This window comes from Ailuropoda melanoleuca, chromosome 14, assembly GCF_002007445.2.
Source record: "Ailuropoda melanoleuca isolate Jingjing chromosome 14, ASM200744v2, whole genome shotgun sequence".
Classification (NCBI taxonomy): Eukaryota; Metazoa; Chordata; class Mammalia; order Carnivora; family Ursidae; genus Ailuropoda; species Ailuropoda melanoleuca.
Window position 1 is genome coordinate 3,515,751 of NC_048231.1, and position 22,099 is coordinate 3,537,849.

The 22,099-nt window shown below is 46.1% G+C and overlaps 1 protein-coding gene across 1 annotated transcript; it reads right to left on the bottom strand.

Annotated features, from left to right (window-relative positions):
* Window positions 1-666: 666 nt before the first annotated feature.
* On the bottom strand, window positions 667-4,969 carry SIX1 (SIX homeobox 1). Its single transcript, XM_002913029.4, has 2 exons — window positions 4,052-4,969; window positions 667-2,035 (listed from the first exon to the last, which is right to left on the bottom strand). The coding sequence occupies exons 1-2, from the start codon at window positions 4,609-4,611 to the stop codon at window positions 1,741-1,743; spliced, it is 855 nt and encodes a 284-aa protein (XP_002913075.1). The 5' UTR covers window positions 4,612-4,969; the 3' UTR covers window positions 667-1,740.
* Between the last annotated feature and the right edge of the window lie 17,130 nt (window positions 4,970-22,099).

Genomic DNA, 22,099 nt, shown 5'->3' on the forward strand with positions numbered 1-22,099 from the left:
TATGAAACTGTCATGTCAGAAAATAAATAGACTCTCTCTGGGGACGAATATTTTTACAAAGCACAAGCAAGCCAATCCTGTTATCCTGAGTAGAATTTTAATAAATAATGCCATTTGTTTCACTAATTTTAAAAGCTAAATACAAATATACATCATTTTTGCCCCAGGCAAAAATAATATGGAGCCTACATGATTACTGGGATTTTTCTGGACACTATCCGGCAGCAGTGCAAAAAGCTCCTGTCCTACTGGTCTGCATTCTATTTATACAGATTAATTCACAATGTTGTTATCCTTGTTTGAGTGCCCCCCTTTTCTTTCCAAGCAGATAAATTATTTTACTTTCACAGTCTTGTCATAAACTCGTTAATACAAAAGAGCTGAGTTAACATATGAACGCTGTGGAGAAGAGCTAGTGGTAAACAAAACTGCATATCTAATAAAAAAATAAATAAATACCCCAAAGCTAACTTCACTCTTTTTCTGTCACAGAATCAACTCAGTCACCACTCTTGGTTCAGGTGGTGGCCTTCAAAGTACCCTGCAATTCACAACCACCATTAAGTAAGAAAGCAAGAAAACTTCAAAAAAATAAGATAAAATAAAAAGGGCCCAATGACAGCAATACACAACTCACCTTTCAGAAACAGAACCGTACTCCTGGTGTTCTTACTAAGTTTTAATTTAGACTGGTTTAGGTACAATAGAAAAGAAACCTGAAAACACATGCTGTTTTAGTAACAAATACCAGGTTGTCAGATTTGTTGTATATTTTTGCAGGCTAGAAACTAGGAACAAGAGAAACCCTTAACAGGAGTAGGCTACAGATATGAAAGCTTCAAGGGCACGGAAGTAATGGCATTCAGGAAAGTGTTTTTTTCACATTGGTACATTTTTAAAGTTTGCCATTAAAAAAAACCCAAGAAAACAAACAACAACCAAAACCCCACTAAATTTGACAAAAATAGTTGTATTACTAATGGTCACTGCTATTTCTAACTGCCTTACACAGAGAGCATTAAGACATTTAGGCACTTGGTTTTTTTTCCCCCTAATACTGTTCTTTCATTTTAATCTACATAAAAGTGTTTAACACTAAAAAATGAAAAATGTAAACTTAATTTTCGCCATCAAAAAGTTATAAGATCATATTTTTTTTCTATTCACCTTAAGAATGCAACCAGTTCCTCCTGGCTGGAGGCTCTTATTTTCACTATTTAGACTTCTCTCTCTCTTTCTCCAATTCCTTTTCCTCTTCCCAAAAAGACTTTTCCATAAATAAATTAAAAGGAAATATTTAAAATCCGGTTGATTTGTAATTCCCATTCACTGAAGGAAAAAAATAGAGAAAGAAAGGAAGAAAGAAAAGAAAAGAAAAGAAAAGAAAAGAAAAGAAAAGAAAAGAAAAGAAAAGAAAAAAGAAAAGAAAAGAAAAGAAAGACTACTGAAGCTGGCACATGGATTGCCCAGAATCAAGACTGGGTGACTGGGTGTTTTGTTTGTTTGGGTTTTTTTTTTTTTTTTTCCCTGATCTCTGCACTGGGATGGGAAATGCAAGAGTAGGAGAGAAGAAGGTGACTAAGCTTGAGACTGCTGTTGGTTTTGAGTTTTAAAAAGATATTTGTGAAAGTCCACCATTCCTTTATGCACAGAGAACCCCAGAAACAAGCTGCAAAAATGTTCCTGATTTCTATTTACAGGTGTCCCTAGTCACTGCTTCCAGGCCCAGTCCCTCCCCACTTAAGACCCCAAGTCCACCAGACTGGAGGTGAGGGGGCCCAGCAGGGAGTCCTGGAGCTGATGCTGGTGGGCTTGCAGGCCGTGGCTGGGCTGCGAGGTGGTTAAGCCAGGGAGAGAATAGTTTGAGCTCCTGGCATGGCCCATATTGCCCTGCAGCAGAAGTACCGAGTTCTGGTCTGGACTTTGGGGAGGTGAGAATTCTTCTTCTGAGCTGGACATGAGCGGCTTGCCCCCTTCCAGAGGAGAGAGTTGATTCTGCTTGTTGGAGGAGGAGTTATTGTTTTCGGTGTTCTCCCTAAGAAATAGAGGACAACACCATATGGTTAAAAAAAAAAAAAAAGGTTAAAAAAAGTGTGAGTGGAGGGAGGGGAGCTGGAGGAGGAAAGGGCCATTGTGCAATCAGTCATACACCCAAATGGAGGAGCTGTGCCCTCCCACCCATCCCCAAGGGTCCTGGGGGAAGTAAGGAGGCAGAGGAGTCTGGAGAAATGTGAAACTACAGACAGAGCTTGTGGGGAGCCAGGTCTTTTCCTCTTCCAGATTTTAGAAAGCCAGATCAGTATGACTTACTCGAAACAAAAATTATTTTCAAAATTTTGATCAAGCAGTTATTTTAAAAGTACTCTCAACTAGCACCACATTTAGAAGTAATTGAATTTGAAAGTCTTCCAACAAATGGTTGTGAGTGATAAAGAAAATGATCAGAGGACAAACAGAGCCCCACGCGCAGATGTCTAGGGTGAATCAAGTCAATTGTCCTGTTCCCATCTGAGGAAACAATTAAACGTCGAGTTTCCCTGCCCCTGCCCGGAGGTTGTGGTTTCAGAGGCACAGGACAGGTCATGGGAAGTGGTGTCCGGAGCGGCCCAGTGACCTGAGTAAACACAGGGAGCGCAGCCAGTCTCTCCGATTTCATCAGGGACTGGGCCCTCAGGCCTGGCTTATAGGACGGCCGTTTTGTAACTGAAGTCTAACTGGAACCCTATTGTCCCCGTCCCCGTGTTAGTCGCTCAATCCTGAGTCGCTCATAGCCCCCTCTCAACCCCCTGTCGGACATCCGCAACAGCGCACTGTTTCCCAGCAGAAGCGACTTCGAGCCTCCGCACAGCCCGAGAGCCGGCGCGGCGTGCCCGGGCGTCAGTCCGGATGCTCGGTGCTGGTAAACGGCAGCATTTCGAAGCCCTGGCCGCTTCCGTCTTCATGCCGGCCCATCCACCACGGCCCCAGCGCCTGCTTGTCTCCCCCCCTCTCTCCCCTGCCCTCACAGGCTCGCGCCCACTGCAGCCGAGAGGATCCAGGCTCCAGAGGGGAACACAGAGGCGACATCTGCTGCCCCCAGGCTCGGAAGCGAACAAAGGAAACCCAGTCCTCCCAGGGGCTCAGGTTTCCCCAAAACTCCTCGGCTTCCCGGAGCGCCCTCGCCGCCGCCGCCGCCTCCCCGCGCTCTTCCGAATCTCCCTCGGAAACTCCACAGCAAACGGATGGAGCCGGGCCAGGTGGACAGGGGGTGTTCGCGCGAGGAGGGCGGAGGCAGAGACAGGTTAAAATAAGATTGCCTTCTGAGCTCCAGAGAGAAGTCCGCGACTGGAGACCCCTTCCTCACGCGGGGCGGCGGCGCCGACCGCGAGATGCACCCGCCGAGGCACCGGGACACGCGCGAGGCAGCCCCGAGAGGAGCAATCCTTTCTGGGCTTGGGGCGCCAGATAATGCAGCGCCAACTCTTCCAAAGCCCTCTTTTCTGTGGATTTCTTTACAAGACTCCTCCCTTTATACAGCTAATGCGGAATGAAGCGGCGACCTCTCGCCCAAAAGCCTACCAGGAGAGAGCGAGTAAGGAACGCGGTGGGAGTGGGGGCAGAGCAGATGTCTCAGGCCAGCTCCACCCCTCTGGGGAGCAAGAGGAGAGAGGTTCACTACCCTCAGCCCCCACCGAACCCCTTTCCTCCAGACACCAATCAACACTTCCCTTGTACTGGATCCCAAAACTCGCTCTGCACCCCCCACCCCCACTCGTCGCCCTAGCTAACCAGGGAGGCATGAAAAACAAACCGAGCGCCAATATTTCCTGACACTCACACCCCAAGAAACCCACGCGCGGGCGCTCAAATGAAATGACTCCCCATCCCTAGCAAGCGATCTCGGAGTTCATGAACTTTCGCTGCAGTATCGCGGAGGCCTGGGCGCCGCCCCGCGGACGGGCTCCAGCCGGCCGGGAGGACGCGGTGGCGGGTGCCAGCGGGGGCGAGAAGGGGCGGAGGGGAAAGGGAGGCTTCCCGGGGTCGCCCGAGCTGCGGGAAGCACGCCGCGTACCTTTCCTTGGCCTCGGCGGCCCGGTCTCTTTGCCTCCGGTTCTTAAACCAGTTGCTGACCTGGGTGGTGGTGAGCCCAGTGGCCTCGGCCAGCTCCCGCTTCTCACGAGGCGAGGGGTACGGGTTGTGCGCGTACCACTCCCGCAGCACGCCCCGCGACTTCTCCTTGAAGCAGTAGCTGGTCTCCTCGCCGTCCCAGATGGTGCGCGGCAGCGGGAATTTTCGGCGCACCCGATATTTGCCCACGGCGCCCAGGGGCCTGCCGCGCAGCTTCTCGGCCTCCACGTAGTGCGCCTTCAGCCACAGTTGCTGGAGCTTGGGATGGTTGTGAGGCGAGAACTGGTGGCTCTCCAGGATCTTGTAGAGCTCGCGGAAGTTCCCGCGGTGGAAGGCAACCACGGCCTTGGCCTTGAGCACGCTTTCGTTCTTGTGCAGGTGGTCGCAGGCGGGGAGCGACCACAGGAACCTGCCCAGACGCTCCAGGTTCCCGCCTTGCTGCAGAACTTCGCACACGCACGCCACTTGCTCCTGCGTGAAGCCGAACGACGGCAGCATCGACATGGCTGGGGCCTGCCGAGGTGCACTGCCCGGGCGCACGCGGCAGGGAGCAGCGCCGAAAAAGCAGAGGGCGGCAGCCGCAGGGAGGGGGGCGCAGCTGCTCCTAACCCCCTCCCTAGGATTTCCGTAGGCGAAAAAGCTGGTCGAAATTTAGGGCTGGGCGGCTGAGGAAGGAGGAGGAGGGGGCGCGCTGGACAACGAGAGGTCGGCTCACTCCGCAGCCTTTTGGGCCTCTCTGGCTCCGGCCTCCCGCCGGGTTGATGCTGCTCGTTGCCGGGGAACTTGGTTTCTGTTCTCCCCGCAGCGGCCTTAAAGCGCGCAGCGTCCCCGGCGCGCTGATTGGCTGCGGGCGGCGCCTATCCGGGGCTGGCCAGCCCGCGCGCCGCCGAGCCAGGCAGCGAGGCCGCGCCGCCCCGCGCGGGGAGGGCGCGGCAGTGGAGCCCGGGATAGGGAGTGGTGGGAGGAGAAGGACCCTGAGAGGTGGGAAGCGGGGTAAGAGGGGGGAGGAGGGAGACGCGCTGCCCAGAGGCGGGGGGTGTGAGTGGGTGAGCGCGTCAGGACCCTGCAACGTGAGCCCCCTCTCCAGTGTCATCTAAGGGCAGCCGTGCACATCTCTGCACAAATCAATGACTCCAGACCTTATAATTCCTCTCTTCTCCCTCCGTACCCCTGTCCCTGTCCCTTGCAGACTTGCCCTTTCCCGGTGAGCTCATATTTAATTACCTTAATGTTGGAATGAATAAATAATGGATTGATGAATAGCTTAGGGAACGCGATAAATAATACAAGATTAGAGCTGGGCTCCGGGCTGCAGCCTCTGGAAGAGTGGCTTCTCCTAGGCTGACTTCAGCTCCAGGAGCCTAATTTCCTCTGCCTTTCTCCCTTCGCCCCCACCGCCCTCCAAAGGGCACAAGTATTCCCAGCTAGATAGGGCTTCTCTCATTTTCAAGAGGCCACGACTATTCGGGACCCAGAGAAGAGCTGTTTAGAGCATTGTTGCTGAGCAAATAAAGATTCTGAGGGTTCATTTGTGATTTGGTATCTTAACGTTCTGCCCAAAAGCGGGCAGCCTTTTGGACTCAGTTTCCCAATCTGCGCGTTTGCATTTTCCAAGGCCACCTCTGCTACTGAGGAGTGCCGAGAAGCTTTACTTGCTATTAGCAAAAATGCTTTGGGAACCTCGTACGAAAGGCGCTGAATGGGGTGTAAATTAAATAAAACTGTGTCCGGCTCCAATAGCCATCTGATTGTAACCTAATCCTTGCCCTGCTCTGAGAGGGACACTGCCCTCAAAGCCAGGATGACATCGGCTCCAAGAAGATTAAATAAAGAGGGGTGTGTGTGTGTGTGTGTGTGTGTGTGTGTGTGTGTGTGTAGGTTGCAATGCTGGCCTATTTTACTGCCAGGGAATGAGAGATGTCCTGAGATTTCAGTCCCATCATCTGTTATTTTGTGTATATGTGGAGAATGTTTAGTAAAACTGTACAAACAAATGAAGCTGTAATTATCTTAAGCCTCATTTGCACACCTTGTTCCAAAGCAATTATTAAAAAGATTTTGAAAACAATTAGCGTCTCTAAACAAAGATAATCTATTGTCAGTAGCTGAGACTGGCAGCAGATAAGAACAATGCGGGAAGATAAGGGGAGCAGAATGGTAGAAGGAGAGTGACTTTATAACTATACTTATCTCTGATTAGATAAGTTCAAAACAGAATTTTAAGTACACTTCAAAAATGCTTTTGATTTAAATGCACCCTCTTAGTGAATGCGAAGAACAAACTCTTGGCTCTTTAAACTTGCTTGTCTTCTTCAAATATGTTTTGATTACATGAGCCAGAGCCCAGCTCCACAGAACCATTTATATATTAATACATAAGTGGAGGAGCACTGGGTAAATTTCCTCTTGTATTATTTATATGGTTTCAAAATAATGTGCCTAGTTCAGTGCACCCTGCAATGTACATTTTAAACTCAGGAAGAGTTTCACCTCCCTGGCTTTCTCTCCAGAGATTCCAAGTAGAGAGAAGCTGCTTCTCCCCTGAACTCCCACACAATGCATTTTTGCATCCTTAAAATTCTGCAGTATCCCATGCAATTAGACCTTGGAGATAAATGCTGATATTTCATTACCTTTAGAGTTATTTTTAAAATGCATTTAATGGGTGCATAGAATTTCTTTTCTTTTTTCTTTTTCTTCTCTTTCTTTCTTTTCTTTTCTTTTCTTTGTGTGTGTGTGTGTGTGCACATTATTTCAAAAAAGCCCCTACCATATGGTGTGCCCAATGACTTACTTTCTAAACTGGAAGCCTGGCACTGCTGAGCTGAAGCCCATGTGTCTGGTAATTTTCCCTTGCCGTCTTATTTTAGCGCTCATGATGCTTCAGATGAAGTCTTAAGGAGCTTCAGTGTCCTGCCAGAAGGAACGTCTCTGCTTGGAATAGTCCTTATTGACATGGCAGCTGTGTGAAGACTGGAACGGAGGCTTACACTCCGCTCTAAAAATCAATTAATACCCTCAAGTCTGGAGCAAGTGCGCAGAATTAAAATGTGTGTGTAGGGGTAGAGGGTCTGTAAGTATAGCCATGTCTCTTAAAAGACAAAGGGTAAGTTGAGTATGGGGTGTACTTTATAATTAACAATTTTGTATAAGGAAATGAGGCGTAGCTTGGACAAATAAGGGCAGGTATAAATTTACAGGAGATGACAAGGAGCAGAAAGATGGCAATTAGACACCAATATGACCACCTTTTTTCTGCTTCCTCTGGACCTCTCTGCCCACTTCTTTTCATCTTTCTTCAAAAGGAATAAGGACGTGAGAGACGTTGGCGACAACTGGGGAGATGACTGCGTGGGTGCCAGGACGGCGGGCACTGCGTTGATGAGATGTGGTCCTAGTCCTCAGAGGCGGTGCCGGGGCCCGCCGGCCTTTCTCCTTGCGTTTAAACCAGTAGATCACGGAACTAGAAAGGAGAAGTGCTATTCGCTTTGTACCAATGAGCCTACCTACTATTTCGATCCCTTGGTTAGGGAAACCAATTGTTATAAATGTTAATTGTTGGCTCGGATATATAAGGTTTCCCAAAATGGAGCCTTTCAGTGAAAACCACTAAAAGAGGTAAAATGACATGAATTTACAAACCACATAAACCAAATGATCCATTTTAAATAGCACACAGAAAGGTTTGAGTTGTTCTAGTAACTTAAAACCTTTGCTGTCAATGCAAATCACACGAAAAGCAGAGATGCGTCGGAGATTTAAAGGGAACGAACGAGCAACTAAAGCTGCTGCGCTCGCTGCTTCTCGGCGGTTCCCGAGGGTAACGCGGCTGGCGACCGGCGCCCGACGCCAGGTTTCGGCTCTTCTGCGCCTCCCCTGTGCAGGTAACCGCCGGGTGCGCACAAATGTTCATGGAAAAGACCAATGAACTAGTTGCTGGTGGGGTTTCCCGGCTGGGTCGATATAAGGCCTTAGTTTAAAAACCTCTGTGTGGAACCCACTTGCTTCCCTTCTGGCTTGGAGAGAGATGCTTTGGGGCTCCCGGCCCGCTTTCTTGGCATTCCTTCGCCATCAAGAACTACAGCGGGAATCCTACTCTACCTATATTTGGAAAGGAAGAGCATCGGAAGGTGTTTCTTCAATAAATCAGCGTCGTCGCTCTAGGGCAGTGCGGAAACTCCCCAAGTCTTGGCTGCAGTGACAACATTCACCTTTTTCCTCTGCTCGGTTGGAAACTCCTGGTGCCCTCGACCCTTGGGATCCCGGGCTCCGACGGCCAGCGCGGCGCCGGAGCAGCCGCCCACCTGCCTCCTGGGGGACTGTGCTCCCCGCGAGGGTTGAAAAGGCCGAGGACTCAGGCAGGGAGATTTGCGGACCCCGAGAAGAGAAACTTAAAACCAGTCCATTAGTAAATGAGTTTTGTGTTGTCAAGGTTCTTTCCCATCCACTTGCTGTTCTGAAAAATAGATCACGTTTCGTTATCTTTAGTGGGAATCTGCAACGTGACACCGGATCCGCGCGGCCCCCGCCTCTCTCCCTCCCTCCTTTCCAGCCTCGTTCGGCAGGGCCAAGGGGAACCGGCCGGCCTTCTCGGCTTATTTCTGAACAATGAAGATTTGTCTGTTCCCCTAATATATTTATGTATGTATGGAAGGAGGGCGTTTTCTCCTGGAAGCGGGAAGCTGCGAGTATTGCCTCCTGCTTCCTTGGTGAGAAAATCCAGCGCCAGCCCAAGACGCCAGGAGACGCCGCCCCCCGCCCACACCTGGACAAACAGAGCGGGCTGCTAGCCCTGCTTACTGCTAAAAAACGCTGCCGCCCCGCGCGGCTCCTGAAAATACGGGCTCCACATGATCCCAGGGGCGGGGAAGGGAGAGGAAGAGCCGTCCGGAGAGACGGCGCTTCCGAGGGAACTCAGATTGGAGGGCAGGGCTGGGGTGTGTGTGTGTGGAGAGCGTATCCTCCCGTGTGTGTCCTCCCACGTCTGTCTCTCTCTGTGTGTCCCTCTAACTTCTCTCTTTTCATTCTGAAAGAGGAAACTCGTTTATTTTGTGTTCGAACCTCGTTTCTCGTTTATACTCCCTTATCTCTCTCACCCTCTCTCCACATTTCCCTCACTGTCTCAATCTCATTGTTCGGTCTCTCTCTCTCTCTCTCTCTCTCTCTCTCCTGCACACACACCCCCTCCGGATCTCTGTATTTCTCTCTCTCCCGGTCCCCTCCCTTCAGCAAGGCTCTGGGCGCCTGCGCCTGCTTCTTTCTGCGGCGGATCTGAGGTTTCACAGACAGATGGTGCTGGCGCGGGGCAAGTAAACTCTGAAGTCCCGGCAGGGCCGTCGGGCTCAGCCTGGAGACGAGCTAGGCTGAGCGGTGGCGTCGTCAAAACGTGGGGGAGCCCGTGGGCAGGGCAGAAGAAGGTGGGCTGGCCACCTGGAGGAGAAGGGCCGCCTTTAGCTGCGTTCTGAGAAGGCTTTGTGGCTCGGGGACTCGCCAATGACCATATTTGAGCCAGAAGATGCCACTCAACATCAGATGCCAAGCACCTTTCTAGAAAATAAAGGGGAGTGTTCTAAGAATCCATTCTTAAGAATTTAAGACACTCTTGTCACCTCTCTATTAATATCGTCTTAGGCAAGTTTACAAAAAATACTCAAGAGTCCTTACCTTCCATTGAATTTCCAACCAACTTTTTTCTCAACTAATGTACATCCTGAATACCCCATCTGTCTAAGCTAAGAAGAATTTCCTTTTGGGAGGTGAAAGCCTGCAGCTCCTCCTGCTCAGAGGAAAGTGCTAGTGACGGTAATGCAGGGTGACACTAAATAAACAGTTAGGGTGGACTGGAAAGATGGAGTTAATTATCCAGTGAGCTGCGTTTCAGCCCAGACCATCAGGGGCTGATTTGTTTTGGCTCATAGTCCGAGGAAGGAGACAAACCACTCTCTTCTCTACATCTCTTAGGGATCCTGATCGCTGGTGTCTCAAACAAAACAAAAAACAAAAGACACTACTTAGGTATCACTATTTCAATTAAAATTTGCAGAAACTCTGCAAAGAAGACTGCAGAAAATGTCCACTCCACTAGCCCCTAGCCCTGGATAGAAGACCCAAAGTGACCCAAAATTGCACTCCCCAAATTCATTCTTTCTTTCTTTCTTCTTTCTTTCTTCTTTCTTTCTTTCTTTCTTTCTTTCTTTCTTTCTTTCTTTCTTTCTTTTTCTTCCTTCCTCTTCCTTCCTTCCTTCCTTTAAGAGACCCGCTGGTAACGAAAGTGGACATCCAGCACCCACACCCCCATCTCTTCACTTAGATTCTCACAATTTTATATAACCACATGTTTATAAAAACTAAGATGTTGGCCTGGTTTTCACGATGGTTTTACTCCTCCCCCTCCCAAAAAAAATCAGGCTTGGTGAAATTTAAGAAGCAATTAGATTTATTGTTTGTGTGATTCACTGACTATCTGGTTTCTTCAGGTAAGCCTGCACTTATATATAAATCCTAGTAACTTAAAACTTCTCCCTCCCCACTTTACTCTCCCCTCCCTCCCCTCAGTCCTCCTCCCACCTCCCCCGGCACATTCTGATATTAATAATCCCCGGCTGCCCCTCTTTCCGGGTCATTACGGTACTGCTGGTCTCTAATCAATCCTAATGCGAAGGCAATTGGAGTCCCTGATGACTGCGGCTCGGGTTTCTTGTAATGGCTCTACCACATTTTCCTGGACCTCCTCCTTTAACCTGAGATGCCAGGGGGACGAGTCCCTTCTCGGCTGCTGATTACTTCAAGATGTGGGGGCTGGTTTGAGCAGAACGAGAAAGAGACACGCGCACAGCGTGGCTACCACTGTGGGCTGGGCGGCTGGGGCGAGCAAGGGCGTCTGCACACCCGGCGCCGGCACCCGAACGCGTTTTGCTACTTTCTTTTTTCTTTTCTCCCATTTTCCAGGCCCAAACTCACCCTGGCAGACAGAGATGAAGATTCTTAAAACTTTTTTTTTTTTCTTTTTCCCCCCTTCTCCTGATATGGCGATGCTTCGTGGTCTCTGGGCCTCTACAGTTCCCGCGGGGTTCCCAAAATGCAGCATCTGCCTGTGCTCCCAGGCCAGGCCTGACCCTCGCTCAGGAGTGAAAGCCTCTACCCTTTCTTCAGAGCCGACTCTCTTTTCTCGTAGTAATTTTCTCCCAGGGCAATTCCCTCCTCCCCAATTTTAGTGTACTTGTCTCTGAGAGGAACAGGAGTCTTACCCATCTTCCTCGCTGACCCTCGACGTCTCTTCCCTTCCTTGCTCCAGCAGTGCCTGAAACTCTCAACTGGTTGCTGACCCACAGCCGAGGCCCGGTCATGCCAGGATATGACCCTCTTCTCTCTCAACCTCGGAGGGTCCATCGCTCAGAATCTTTAACCTCTAGGGACAAAGGCCCGACACTTCTTTCTGGCTGATGCCGTTGGGAGAGACAACCAAGAGTTGGAACTTGCGCCGGACCTCCATCTCCCCCTACGGAATCGAGCTAGCTTCCCCTACCCTGGTACAGGTCCCGCAGCGAGGCGATCAGCACGTTCGCGGCATTTGTATTCTTCCATTTCTCAGCCTAAAGCCATTTAGCGTAACCCGAGCCCAGGATAATTGCCACGTTTCTGCCGCGATACTTCTAAAAACAAGATAATGCTTCTGAATTGCGGAAGAAAGTGCTGTGGACAAATTGGGCGCTGAGCTGCCGAGATGGATCGCTTTGTTAGGGCGGCCGGTGGTTTGCGACTCAATTAGTGCATTTCTGAGAGCTGCTTGCGCTCTGGAGCCGGGTCAGCTCGAGGGGAACTACCCCTGTGGCTCCCGGGCGCAGGGAGAATTTGGGGCGGTGAAAGTACTTCAGGCCTGTACCTGTGTTGGTGCAAATCCACGCCATAGGAAATGTTTTTGCAGTCCCACACGAATACATTGTTTGGGTTCTGAAGGATCCAGATTTTTATGGACAGAAGCTTGACTGCCTCTGCTCCCGAATGGGCCGAGCGGCATTTATATGAAGCGTTAGTCCTCTGAGCTGTGTGGAAAGAAATACTGGGTGGAGGGTGCTGGAAAGGTGCTTACTCACTCGTGCCCCTCCGCGCGTCTCGCCCACTTGCCTGGGTTTGGATTTTCCAACAACTTTTCTAACACTGGGGCTGTGCCCTTCTGCAAGCCCGCAGAGTGAGGCTTCCAGAGCCGGCAGACAGCGAGGGACGTGTTTAGGGCTTTGGAACAAGGCTGTAAGAACTTTCCTTGCCTCTACTCAAGTTCACTCGCCACCTTCCCGTCACCCGGCTTGCAGGCCCAAGTCCACCTTTGGCGGGCCCATCTTGCGGACCCGGACAAGCCGCTGTGCCAGGTGCGCGCGCGCGCCCGTTGCGCGCGCGGAGGAAAGCTCGCAGCCCCGCCCGCCAGCGGGCAGTGCCTAGGCTGGGGAGCCAGGCCTCCCTCCGGTACCGCCGCCTGCGCCAGGACCCCCCCACCCCCACCCCGGCCAGGGCCACGCGAGAGCTCTCGGACGCAGCGTCTGCGCCGGGGACAGCTCCGCCCAGTCCTGCAGCCAGAGGTCTGGCGTTCTTGCCCCGCCAAGCACAGGCTTCGGATCGCGCCGCTGTCTCGGGTTGTTCCCCGAGGCGATTATTGGGACAGAGAGGCGCAGGGGCGTGAAGGAGGGGGCCGAGCTGAGGAGGGCAGGGGCAAAATGCAGGCGCGGGGAGGTCAGAGGAGCAGGGAAGAGGTGCGGGAGGGCGGCGGGCGCGGCCGCAGGAGAGAGAGGGCGCTGTCTTCCTGGCAAAGGATCCCCGAGCTGGCCGGCAGGAACTGAAACAAAAAAGAAAATCTGCGGGCTGAGTCCCCGGGGTGAGGGGCGCGCGGCGGGGAGAGGCTAGGTTGGCAGGGCGGATTCTCGGCCCACCGCCCGGCCTGAAGTGGCCTTGCCAGCGCCGAGTAGCCCCGAGCCGGACTCGCAGGAAAGGGATCTTTCTTGGGTTTCTTTAGCTTTCCCCACAGTTGCCTTCCTTCAGGGCCGTCCTTCCCTCGCTTTTTTCCTCGGAGAACTGGAGGTGTTGTGTAGGGTCGGTCACGCTTTGACGATTGAGGTTTCCCTGAGGCGAGCAAGTAGCAGAGCGAATCCGGATCCCCTTGCCCGGAGCGGGGCCGGCTTTTCGGTTTCGTGAGTTCTGCAGAAGGAAACCCGGACGCCAACCAATCTTCACCAGGAAGCGCCGCAGCAAGTGGCCTCACCTGGTTTGGCCGCGCCTTGCCCAAGAACAACGAAGAGAAGACCCTCTTATTTACTGTCACCAATTAGCCGGGGCGCACACTCAGACCAGAGGGTTCCGAAGACAACTGCTATCAACCCTTCCCCACCCAAACCTACAAATCTAAAAACTGAATGTATATGAAATCAGGAGAAACTGCTATCCCTCCATTCCCAAAGTACATACTTCTCCTCTGTCATCTACAAAGGATAATGTGTTCTTGCCTTTCCGTGCTCGTGGTAAAAGAAGGCAAAGCAAACCAAAAGAATCCCAAATTCCCTCATCTTCTGTCTTGAGAGGTCCCTCTGTATTAACAGATGTAGTAGTTAGAAGGCCCTCCTGTTTTTTACATAGATGACCAGAACAGAACCTCTCCTTACACATCCGCCACCAGAGTCTCAAGCTCCAGTCTCCCTGTGAATTTCCTGGGGAGCAGCTACTCTTCTATAGCCTTTCCTGCAAAACTTAGGTGGCCCTGTAGTTCCGCCTTTGGCAAGAGAGCAATTTCCTAGGAGTAACTGGGTGGGCTGGCTGCAGTCCGCCTGCCTCTTCACATTGAGAAACGCTCCTCTTGTGGGAACGTCTGTTTCTATTCATCCGATTTTCTAATTTCTTTGATCAGCTTAAATATTTTCTTGGCAAACGGAAATTGACCATGCCATGAATATGATAACCTGCTTGGGGAAAAAAAGCTATTTTTTTTTTTCCAAGCAGCAGGGAAAAAGGGGGCGGGGGGGGGAGGAGCTGGCTGGTTAGGAATGCCTGTAACAGATTTCTGCACATACATCTTTGCAGTCTGAAACAGCTTTGTGAAGCTGCCTTTTCCCCCAATATAGTTTCTCTTCCCTTTCTCTCCTCCCCTCAGATAAAGACACACCTGGCCTCCTAAAAGTCTTTGATAGTCTTTATAAAAAAATAATAAAGCTTCAATAGACGCCTCTGGAGAATTTCCCTTTAAAACATAGATGAAAGGCAAGGTTAATACAATGTTCTCTTAATCCCTTTGCTTTCTGAGTCAAAATAAATATTTTCTTCTGCATATGATTGTACATCCTGCCATTTGGCTGTGGCTATAAGCAAATCGACCTGTAATAAAAGTGTTTTGAGGCCGTGTATTAAATGCAGTTCCCTTGAAATCAAGGGGATGGTGAGGGAGAGAGGGAGGAGTCTTACTTCACAGGCAAGAGTTGGTGGGTTTCTGAAAAAGCTGCAAGAAAAGGACCTTTCACCTCTCATTAGTGATGGCATCAGTGCTCGGGCAGAGTGGAGCTGAGGTCATGTTACATATGGCACACAGTCTGCTCTGCACTTGAAACGTCAGCTTTGAAATTTTAGAGAGGGGAAAGGTCATCTTTAATAAGCTAAAGTCTGGGGCTCCCATTGCCCTCCTCACAAACTGGGTGGGTGTCCATATGCTTCAAACCTTCTGCACAAGTTTTTTTTTTTTTAATTTGTAGTTTTAAGCTGATTTTTGTTTCATATCTTCATTTAAGTCGTAATGTTTTCAGCTGTTAATACTCCAAAAGGATTTTCATTTTTATAGCAACTCTGTCATCTTTCCTTTTCTTTTTATGTAATCATAAAACCGTCTGTTCTGAGTGATAGCTTTTAGAACTCAACTTCCCAGGAGAAATGAAGTGTGTCTGTCCATCTGCATACATGGATCTAGACATGTGTGCTATAGGGTTACCCTTCCGAGTGGGTAATTTAGACTTTACTCTTATACACTACTTAATTTACTGAACCTTCAAAACACTAAAACTTCCATATTATGTAAAAGCTCTAGTTTCTGAAAACTTCCTAGGTACTACCAATATTTTTCATGCCAGTTACTGAAATTTCACATTTTATTTTTACCATGTGGGGGAAACTCTCAAATCAGAGTGTATTGATTCTTCCATAAGGCTTAAAGTTAAGGCTAACTGACAGATGCTATAATGGTAGATACAGCACTGACAAAAGAGTGCTAATATCTCACTTCCTTGTTCAGAAAATATTAGGAACATTTGTGAATCTTTAATCCTCAAATTTGTTCAAGAAGTGAAGTCAACCAAACCCAAGCCACTGAACTATACCGAGATCTCTTTGTGCCACTGTCAAGATGTATATAAATATTTTTCTTTCATGTAACTCTGCAAGGAATTTCTCAATAGTGACTCAGTTCCAGAAATTTTTACTCCATATGGGCCCACTGTCCAAGAGGAGCAGCCTTACCATACCATCACATGCATTCCTCACTTAATTTTCTTTATATCTGTCAATCCGTTTAGTCTGTTTATCATAGATCCCAAGTTTGGGTTGTTTTTCAGTTTTTTTCTCCCTTTGCATTAAACTTATATATTTTATCCTTTTAAAATAAACTTTTTAATAAAAAGTAAACTCTACACCCAAGGTCGGTCTCAAACTCAGGACCCTTGGGATCAAGAGGTGTATGCTCTGACTGAGCCAGCCTTCCTGGCACCCCTTGTCCTTATAAAATAAACTTTAAAATATAAGACAACTATGTGTGATAATCAGGATCAAATAATAGATGCAATTTTTAGAAATTTCTTCTCCCACTCTGCAAATTGAAAACATTAGAACAATTTTCAAACATCCTCTTGATCCAAATAAGGATTCCTCATTGCTAAAGAATTTAATGACTGTGATATGCAGATAAGTGTTAGTTTTGCTTTGTTTCTAGTTAGATTCTCAAAAATCCTTAATTTTGGATGAGCAAAAATTTAAAAGAGCCATCCGCAAACTAGCAACTGAAACTATAGATGAATAGAATGATTTCACAACCAAGAATGACATCAAGTTAATAATTTATTTCTAATCACTTTCGTACATTAGGGTTTACTGCTAATAAGCTAGTGGACTTTGTAGTACTTCAGCTAACCGAAAGCACTTGAGACTTTGATGGCCCAAATGGTTTATTAAGTTCGATCAATCTAGTCGATAGAAAGTCAAGATAAAGATGTAAACACTATAGTCTTAGGGAATGCATATGTGTTTGGGAGGGAGGTGATGTTGCTTTTTCTGTTTGTTTGGGGTTTTTTTGACTAAATTTTAAAGCTTCTAAAAGTACTCCAGGAAAATTTAAGAGCTAATTATGTCACCCAATAAGCGTAAAAAACAAGAAATGAAATATTTCAAGAGGCAGTTTCATCATTGACAGGTCGATAACAAATTAACGGCCTATAAAAGGAATACTAATAATTTACACTTTTTATGGGATCCCTCACTCAAGAAATGTTAACGTTTTACAAGCCTGATCTCACTCATGTTCTCAGAACTTTGGGAGATATTATCCTTATTGCCAAGAGTAATTATCCCTACTACAAAAATATGGCAGACAGGTTGTATAATTTGCCCATGGAATTATAATTCAGAGGCAGTGTGAGGATAAGAGCTATGAATCTCAGTTCTTTCCCAGTTTATTTAAAAAGCAATTTTCCAAAAAGAGCTCAATGATTGAAGTGATTTAGATTTAGTGAGTCCCTGTAAAATATTATTCTCCTTAAGTTAGACTCTAAAATTCAGGTTCCAGACTTGAGAGAAATTTCACAAATGTGTTTTAAGTTATCAATAAAAAGAAAATGCAACATGAAGTGGCATCAGTCCACATAGGCCTGGTAGTTCTTCCATCCTGTCTGGAAATAAGCAAGTCTTGGTTAGTACAAATGCCATGTGGGAGGAGACATACAGATTACAGAACCATGAGGTAATTACTACAGCTTAACTGTCCCACAGAGAAACTATTAAGTGTTCTTAAACAGGGTTACAATAGAATACATATTCTATGACAAGATTGGCCTATACTTTCAATGCTTATAATTTTTTTCTTTGGTTTATTTAGGAGAATATTAGAAATTGCAGAAAATTAAGGATTTAGTTAGTCTTAAGGGCCGTGCTTCACAAAGTTAGTGGGCAAATTACCTGATGCACTTCTAAAAACGCAGCTTACTAGACCCTACCCCTAGAGTTTCTGATTCCTTAGGTTAAAATGAAGCCCTGGGGCACCTGGGTGGCTCAGTCGTTAAGCATCTGCCTTCAGCTCAGGGCGTGATCCCCGCATTATGGGATCGAGCCCCACAGCAGGCTCCTCTGCTGGGAGCCTGCTTCTTCCTGTCCCACTCCCCCTGCTTGTGTTCCCTCTCTCGCTGGCTGTCTCTCTCTCTGTGGTCAAATAAATAAATAAATAAAATCTTTAAAAAATAAATAAAGTGAAACCCTGGAATCTGCATTTTAACAAGCACCCTGAGTGATTTTAATGCAACTGATTAATGGGCTATTCTTTGAGGATAAACATTCCCTTGGCCTGAGGTAGGAGTCTTAAAAAAAGGAAGATTTTATCAACAGAAATAAAGTTTAAACTCCTAATTTTGATCTAACCAGAATTTACTCTTCTCTGTATAATTTCAAAAGAGGATCTTTACATTAGGTTTCTGCTGGTGGGGAGGATCTTTGGGTTTCTGAAGAATTTTGTCACCAGTTAAATGTTTGGGGTGCCTGAGTGGCTCAGTCAGTTAAGCGTCCTCCTTTGGCTCAGGTCATGATCTCTGGGTCTTGGGATTCAGCCCCATATGGGGCTCCTTGCTCAGTGGGGAGCCTGCTTCTCCCTCTCCCTCTGCCTGTCACTCCCCCTGCTTGTGCTCCCTCTATCTGTCTCTGTCAAATAAATAAATAAAATCTTTTTTTAAAAAAGAATGTTTAGAAATGAAAAAATTAAAAAATAAAATCTAGCTGGTAATTAGATAGAAATTGTCCTCTTTAAGAGATTGCTTCTGCCAAACGTGCTAGCGGAGAAGTGACACCAGACCAGGAGAATGAGACAGAAAGGAAAAATCTTTGAGGAAAATCTAAGCACCAGTCACAAAAATAGAGCAAACCTCATTGGCCAAAGAACAGTGCCTAGGAATGTGACAGAAAGCAAGGAGCCGCTATTGCCTCCCGAGCACCACCTGAAAAACCAAAAGGCTTTTTTAAACATCTCTCAGTGTGCATGACCCCTTTAGGATAGTGTAACCCAAATGGGCTCTAATCCCTTAAGATCTGCAAGAAATGAAGATGCTCTGAGGAGTTGGCACAACATGATCTTAGGAATGGAAAATATAATTTGGGAGGAAATGAAAAGTGGTTGTTTATACTGCAAGTAGTGATCTTTTGTTTCTTATGAAGGTATGGAAGAGTTTTATAATAAATAACACAACTACATAAATCACGGCTTTTTGCTAGTAAGAGGGAGATTAAATATTGGAAAAGGTTAACAATCATAATTTATTATTTTTCTCCTTTAAAGATCATTTGAAAATGAGATCATGGAAACATAAACACCAGACTCTATGCCATTGAAAGAGGCCGAGAGGTTGTTAGTTGAACCTGACACATGAAGCAGAATCCCTCAAAAAACGTTTTTGAGGGGACAACCCCAACTCAGCTTAAACACTTCAATAATGGAGAACTCAGTACCTCACATCTGTTTTGGGTGTTTCGAGAGTCGCCAAAACAAGAAAGATATGAATGGTGGTAACAAAGTCACTTGGAATCCATGGTCCTGCGCAAAGTAGATAAAATGTGAGAGAAATATGAAGGGGATCTTCTAATTACTTGTTGGCCAAGTAGAAAGAGTAAACTGTACTAGCTAAACTGCTTTCTCCAGTTTCCATTTTAGGCATTTCTGCTGTTTGCCCACTGCCTAGTAGTCTGCTGGAGTTCACTATAGGAAAAGTAAATATTGTCATTTCAAATAAAGAACTGTTTATTATATAACAGAACAGAAGCTGCCTTCTATTTTTGAGACTCTGCTAAGTTAATTGGGGACAGTAGCCAAAGCAGCTGCCCAGGAGATGGTGTTTTCCAACAGTCCTTCAAGCTAAACTGGGTTCATGTTTGTCTACAAAGCGGCAATCACATTGTTCTTGTCATTGAATGTTCTTTGGCTCCTGTTGGGATTGAGTAAATGGGGGCACCATTTGTACTGGTTTACCAGCCCATTTGATGCCTGCAGTGAGAGCAAACCATAAGCCAAGACAGATCAAAGCTAAACCTGATGGCCTGCTACTATTAATGGGATTTAGCCCAGACTCTTCTTAAGGAACAGGGAAAGCTTGACTTAATGCCTGTTTCCATCTAACTCCGTAGTTCCAAAATTTTGGTAGATTTGGGTCTGAGCTCATTTTTTTTGATAACTTCTCCATATCCACTTTGATGGAGATTTGTCTGTTGCCCACATTTTGAGAAACACTTGAGAAAAAGTGTGATAGAGAAAAGAAATGTGGACTGAGTGGTGATTTAAGATAAGCACAAAGTTTGGGTTAATAAAAAAATGTTTTTCAGGAAAAATACTTTGCACATTTATAATGCTTTCTGTTTTTCAAAGAGCTTCTTACAACTGATCCTCACTTGTGAGATGGACAAGGAAGAGTGATATTGTTAACTCCATTTTACAAATAAAGAAACTCAGATAATGAGTGTAAAAGTGACTTGATATGTGCTAGAATAGAGGCTAGATACCTGAGTTTTCCCGTTTTATTTACCCATTTTGTAGTCTCATTTCTAACAGGTCAAAATATGTAGATATTCCCCAAACTTTTTAATGGATATAAGACATTTCATGAACTTAAAAAAGGTCTTTAATTTTTCTTTTATGACTGGACATGTCTTTTCTTTTCTTCAAACTTTTTCTTTCATAAATAATGACTCTCTGACTATCTTCACACATATATCTTTGAGTTTTTGTGTGAATATTTCATTAGGGTAGATGGGTAAAAGTGAAATTGCTGAGTTAAAGGGTACGAATTTTATTTAATTTATTATTATTTTTTTAAAGGTTTTATTTATTTCTTTGTCAGAGAGAGACAGAGAGAGCACAAGCAGGGGGAACAGCAGGCAGAGGGAGAAGCAGGCTCCCTGCCAAGCAAGGAGCCCGATGTGGAACTCTATCCCAGGACCCCAGGATCACGACCTGAGCCGAAGGCAGAAGCTTAACTGACTGAGCCACCCAGACATCCCAAGGGTATGAATTTTAAAATTTAGATGTATATTTCAAAAACTGTCCTTCAAAATGTATACCATTTTGCACTCCCCTTGACAGGATACAATAGACCTTTTTCCCTCAGATGCCTATCAATACTATTTAATCTTTGCCAACCTGATTGAGAAAATGTGACTAATTTTTAAATTTTCATCTTCTTGTTATTAAAGTATAGCATATTTTAAATTATGTCTAATATATATATAATTAGATAGGAAAGTGTACAAATCTGAAGTGTATAGCTCAATAACTTTTTACATAGGTATACATTTGAGTAACCACTATCCAGATCAAGATATAAAACATTTCCATTACCTCAGAAAGTTCTTTCTCACCACTTCACCTACCCATCCCAGGGATAATGACTCTTCTGACTTCCATCAACATCAATTCATTTTCTCTGCCTGTTCTTGAATTGAATATAAATTAAATCAAACAGTTTTATGATTTCTTCCTTTGCTCAATATATCTGTGAGACTTATCCTTGTTGTATATATCAGTAGTTCATTCTTTTTTGTTATTGTTTTAAAGTATTTATTTGGGAGAAAGAGAGTGGACGTGCATATGCACACGGTTGAGGGGGGATAAAGGGGGAGGGAAAGGGACATGCAGACTCCCTGCTGAGCTCTGAGACCAACTTAGGGCTCTCTCTCACCACCTTGAGATCATGACCTGAGCTGAAACCAAGAGTCAGACACTCAACCGACTGAGCCACCCAGCCACCCATTTTGTTATTGTTTTATATTCCATTATATGAATATACTATAGATTAGTAATCCATTCTCCTGCTGATGGATGTTTGAGTTGTTTCTAGTTTTTTACTGCAATAAATAAAGCTGCTATGAACATTCTTGAATATGATCTTCATTAGACATATATACTCATTTCTCTTGGTCATATACCTGATGTCGAATTGCTGAGTCATAGAGTTTAGCTTTAATAGATAACTGCTTAATAGTTCTAAAGTTCCACTCCCACCAGCAGTGGTATGAGAGTTCTACCTTCTCCATATCCTTCTCAAGTTCTCAGTGTTTTTATGCTTTTATATCTTAGACTTCCTGATGGATGTATAATAGAAACTAGTGTTTTTAATTTGCATTATTTTGATGAATAATGATGTTGACCATGTTTTCATATGCTTATTGACTACTTGGATATTCTTTTTTGTGTGGTATCTGTTCAAATCTTTGCCCATTCTTTTAATTGTTTGTGGGTGTTTTTTGTTTTCTTTCTTTCTTTTCTTTTTTTTTTAAAGATTTATTTATTTATTTGACAGAGATAGAGACAGCCAGCGAGAGAGGGAACACAAGCAGGGGGAGTGGGAGAGGAAGAAGCAGGCTCATAGCGGAGGAGCCTGTTGGGGGGCTCAATCCCAGAACGCCGGGATCACGCCCTGATCCGAAGGCAGACGCTTAACCGCTGTGCCACCCAGGCGCCCCTGTTTTCTTTCTTTTTTTATTTGTATGAGTTCTTTATACATTCTGGAAATAACCCTTTTGTCAGACGGATGGGTAGCTAACTAGCTAGCTAGCTAAATAAATTATTATTTTAGTTTGTGACTTGCCCCTTTTCTCTCACACTAATAATTCTAACAAACAAAAATTCTTAATTTCAGTTAAGTCCAATTATGTTTTTATTCTTTTATGATTATCATCTTTTGTATCTTATATGAGAAATCTTTGGGGTGCCTGGCTGACTCAGTTGTGA

Excerpts from the sequence above, each read along its gene's own strand:
- SIX1 (XM_002913029.4), bottom strand. The coding sequence starts at position 4,611 with ATGTCGATGCTGCCGTCGTTCGGCTTCACGCAGGAGCAAGTGGCGTGC. Across the intron at positions 2,036-4,051 it reads GCCGCCGAGGCCAAGGAAAG|GGAGAACACCGAAAACAATA; the intron begins GTACGCGGCGTG and ends TCTATTTCTTAG.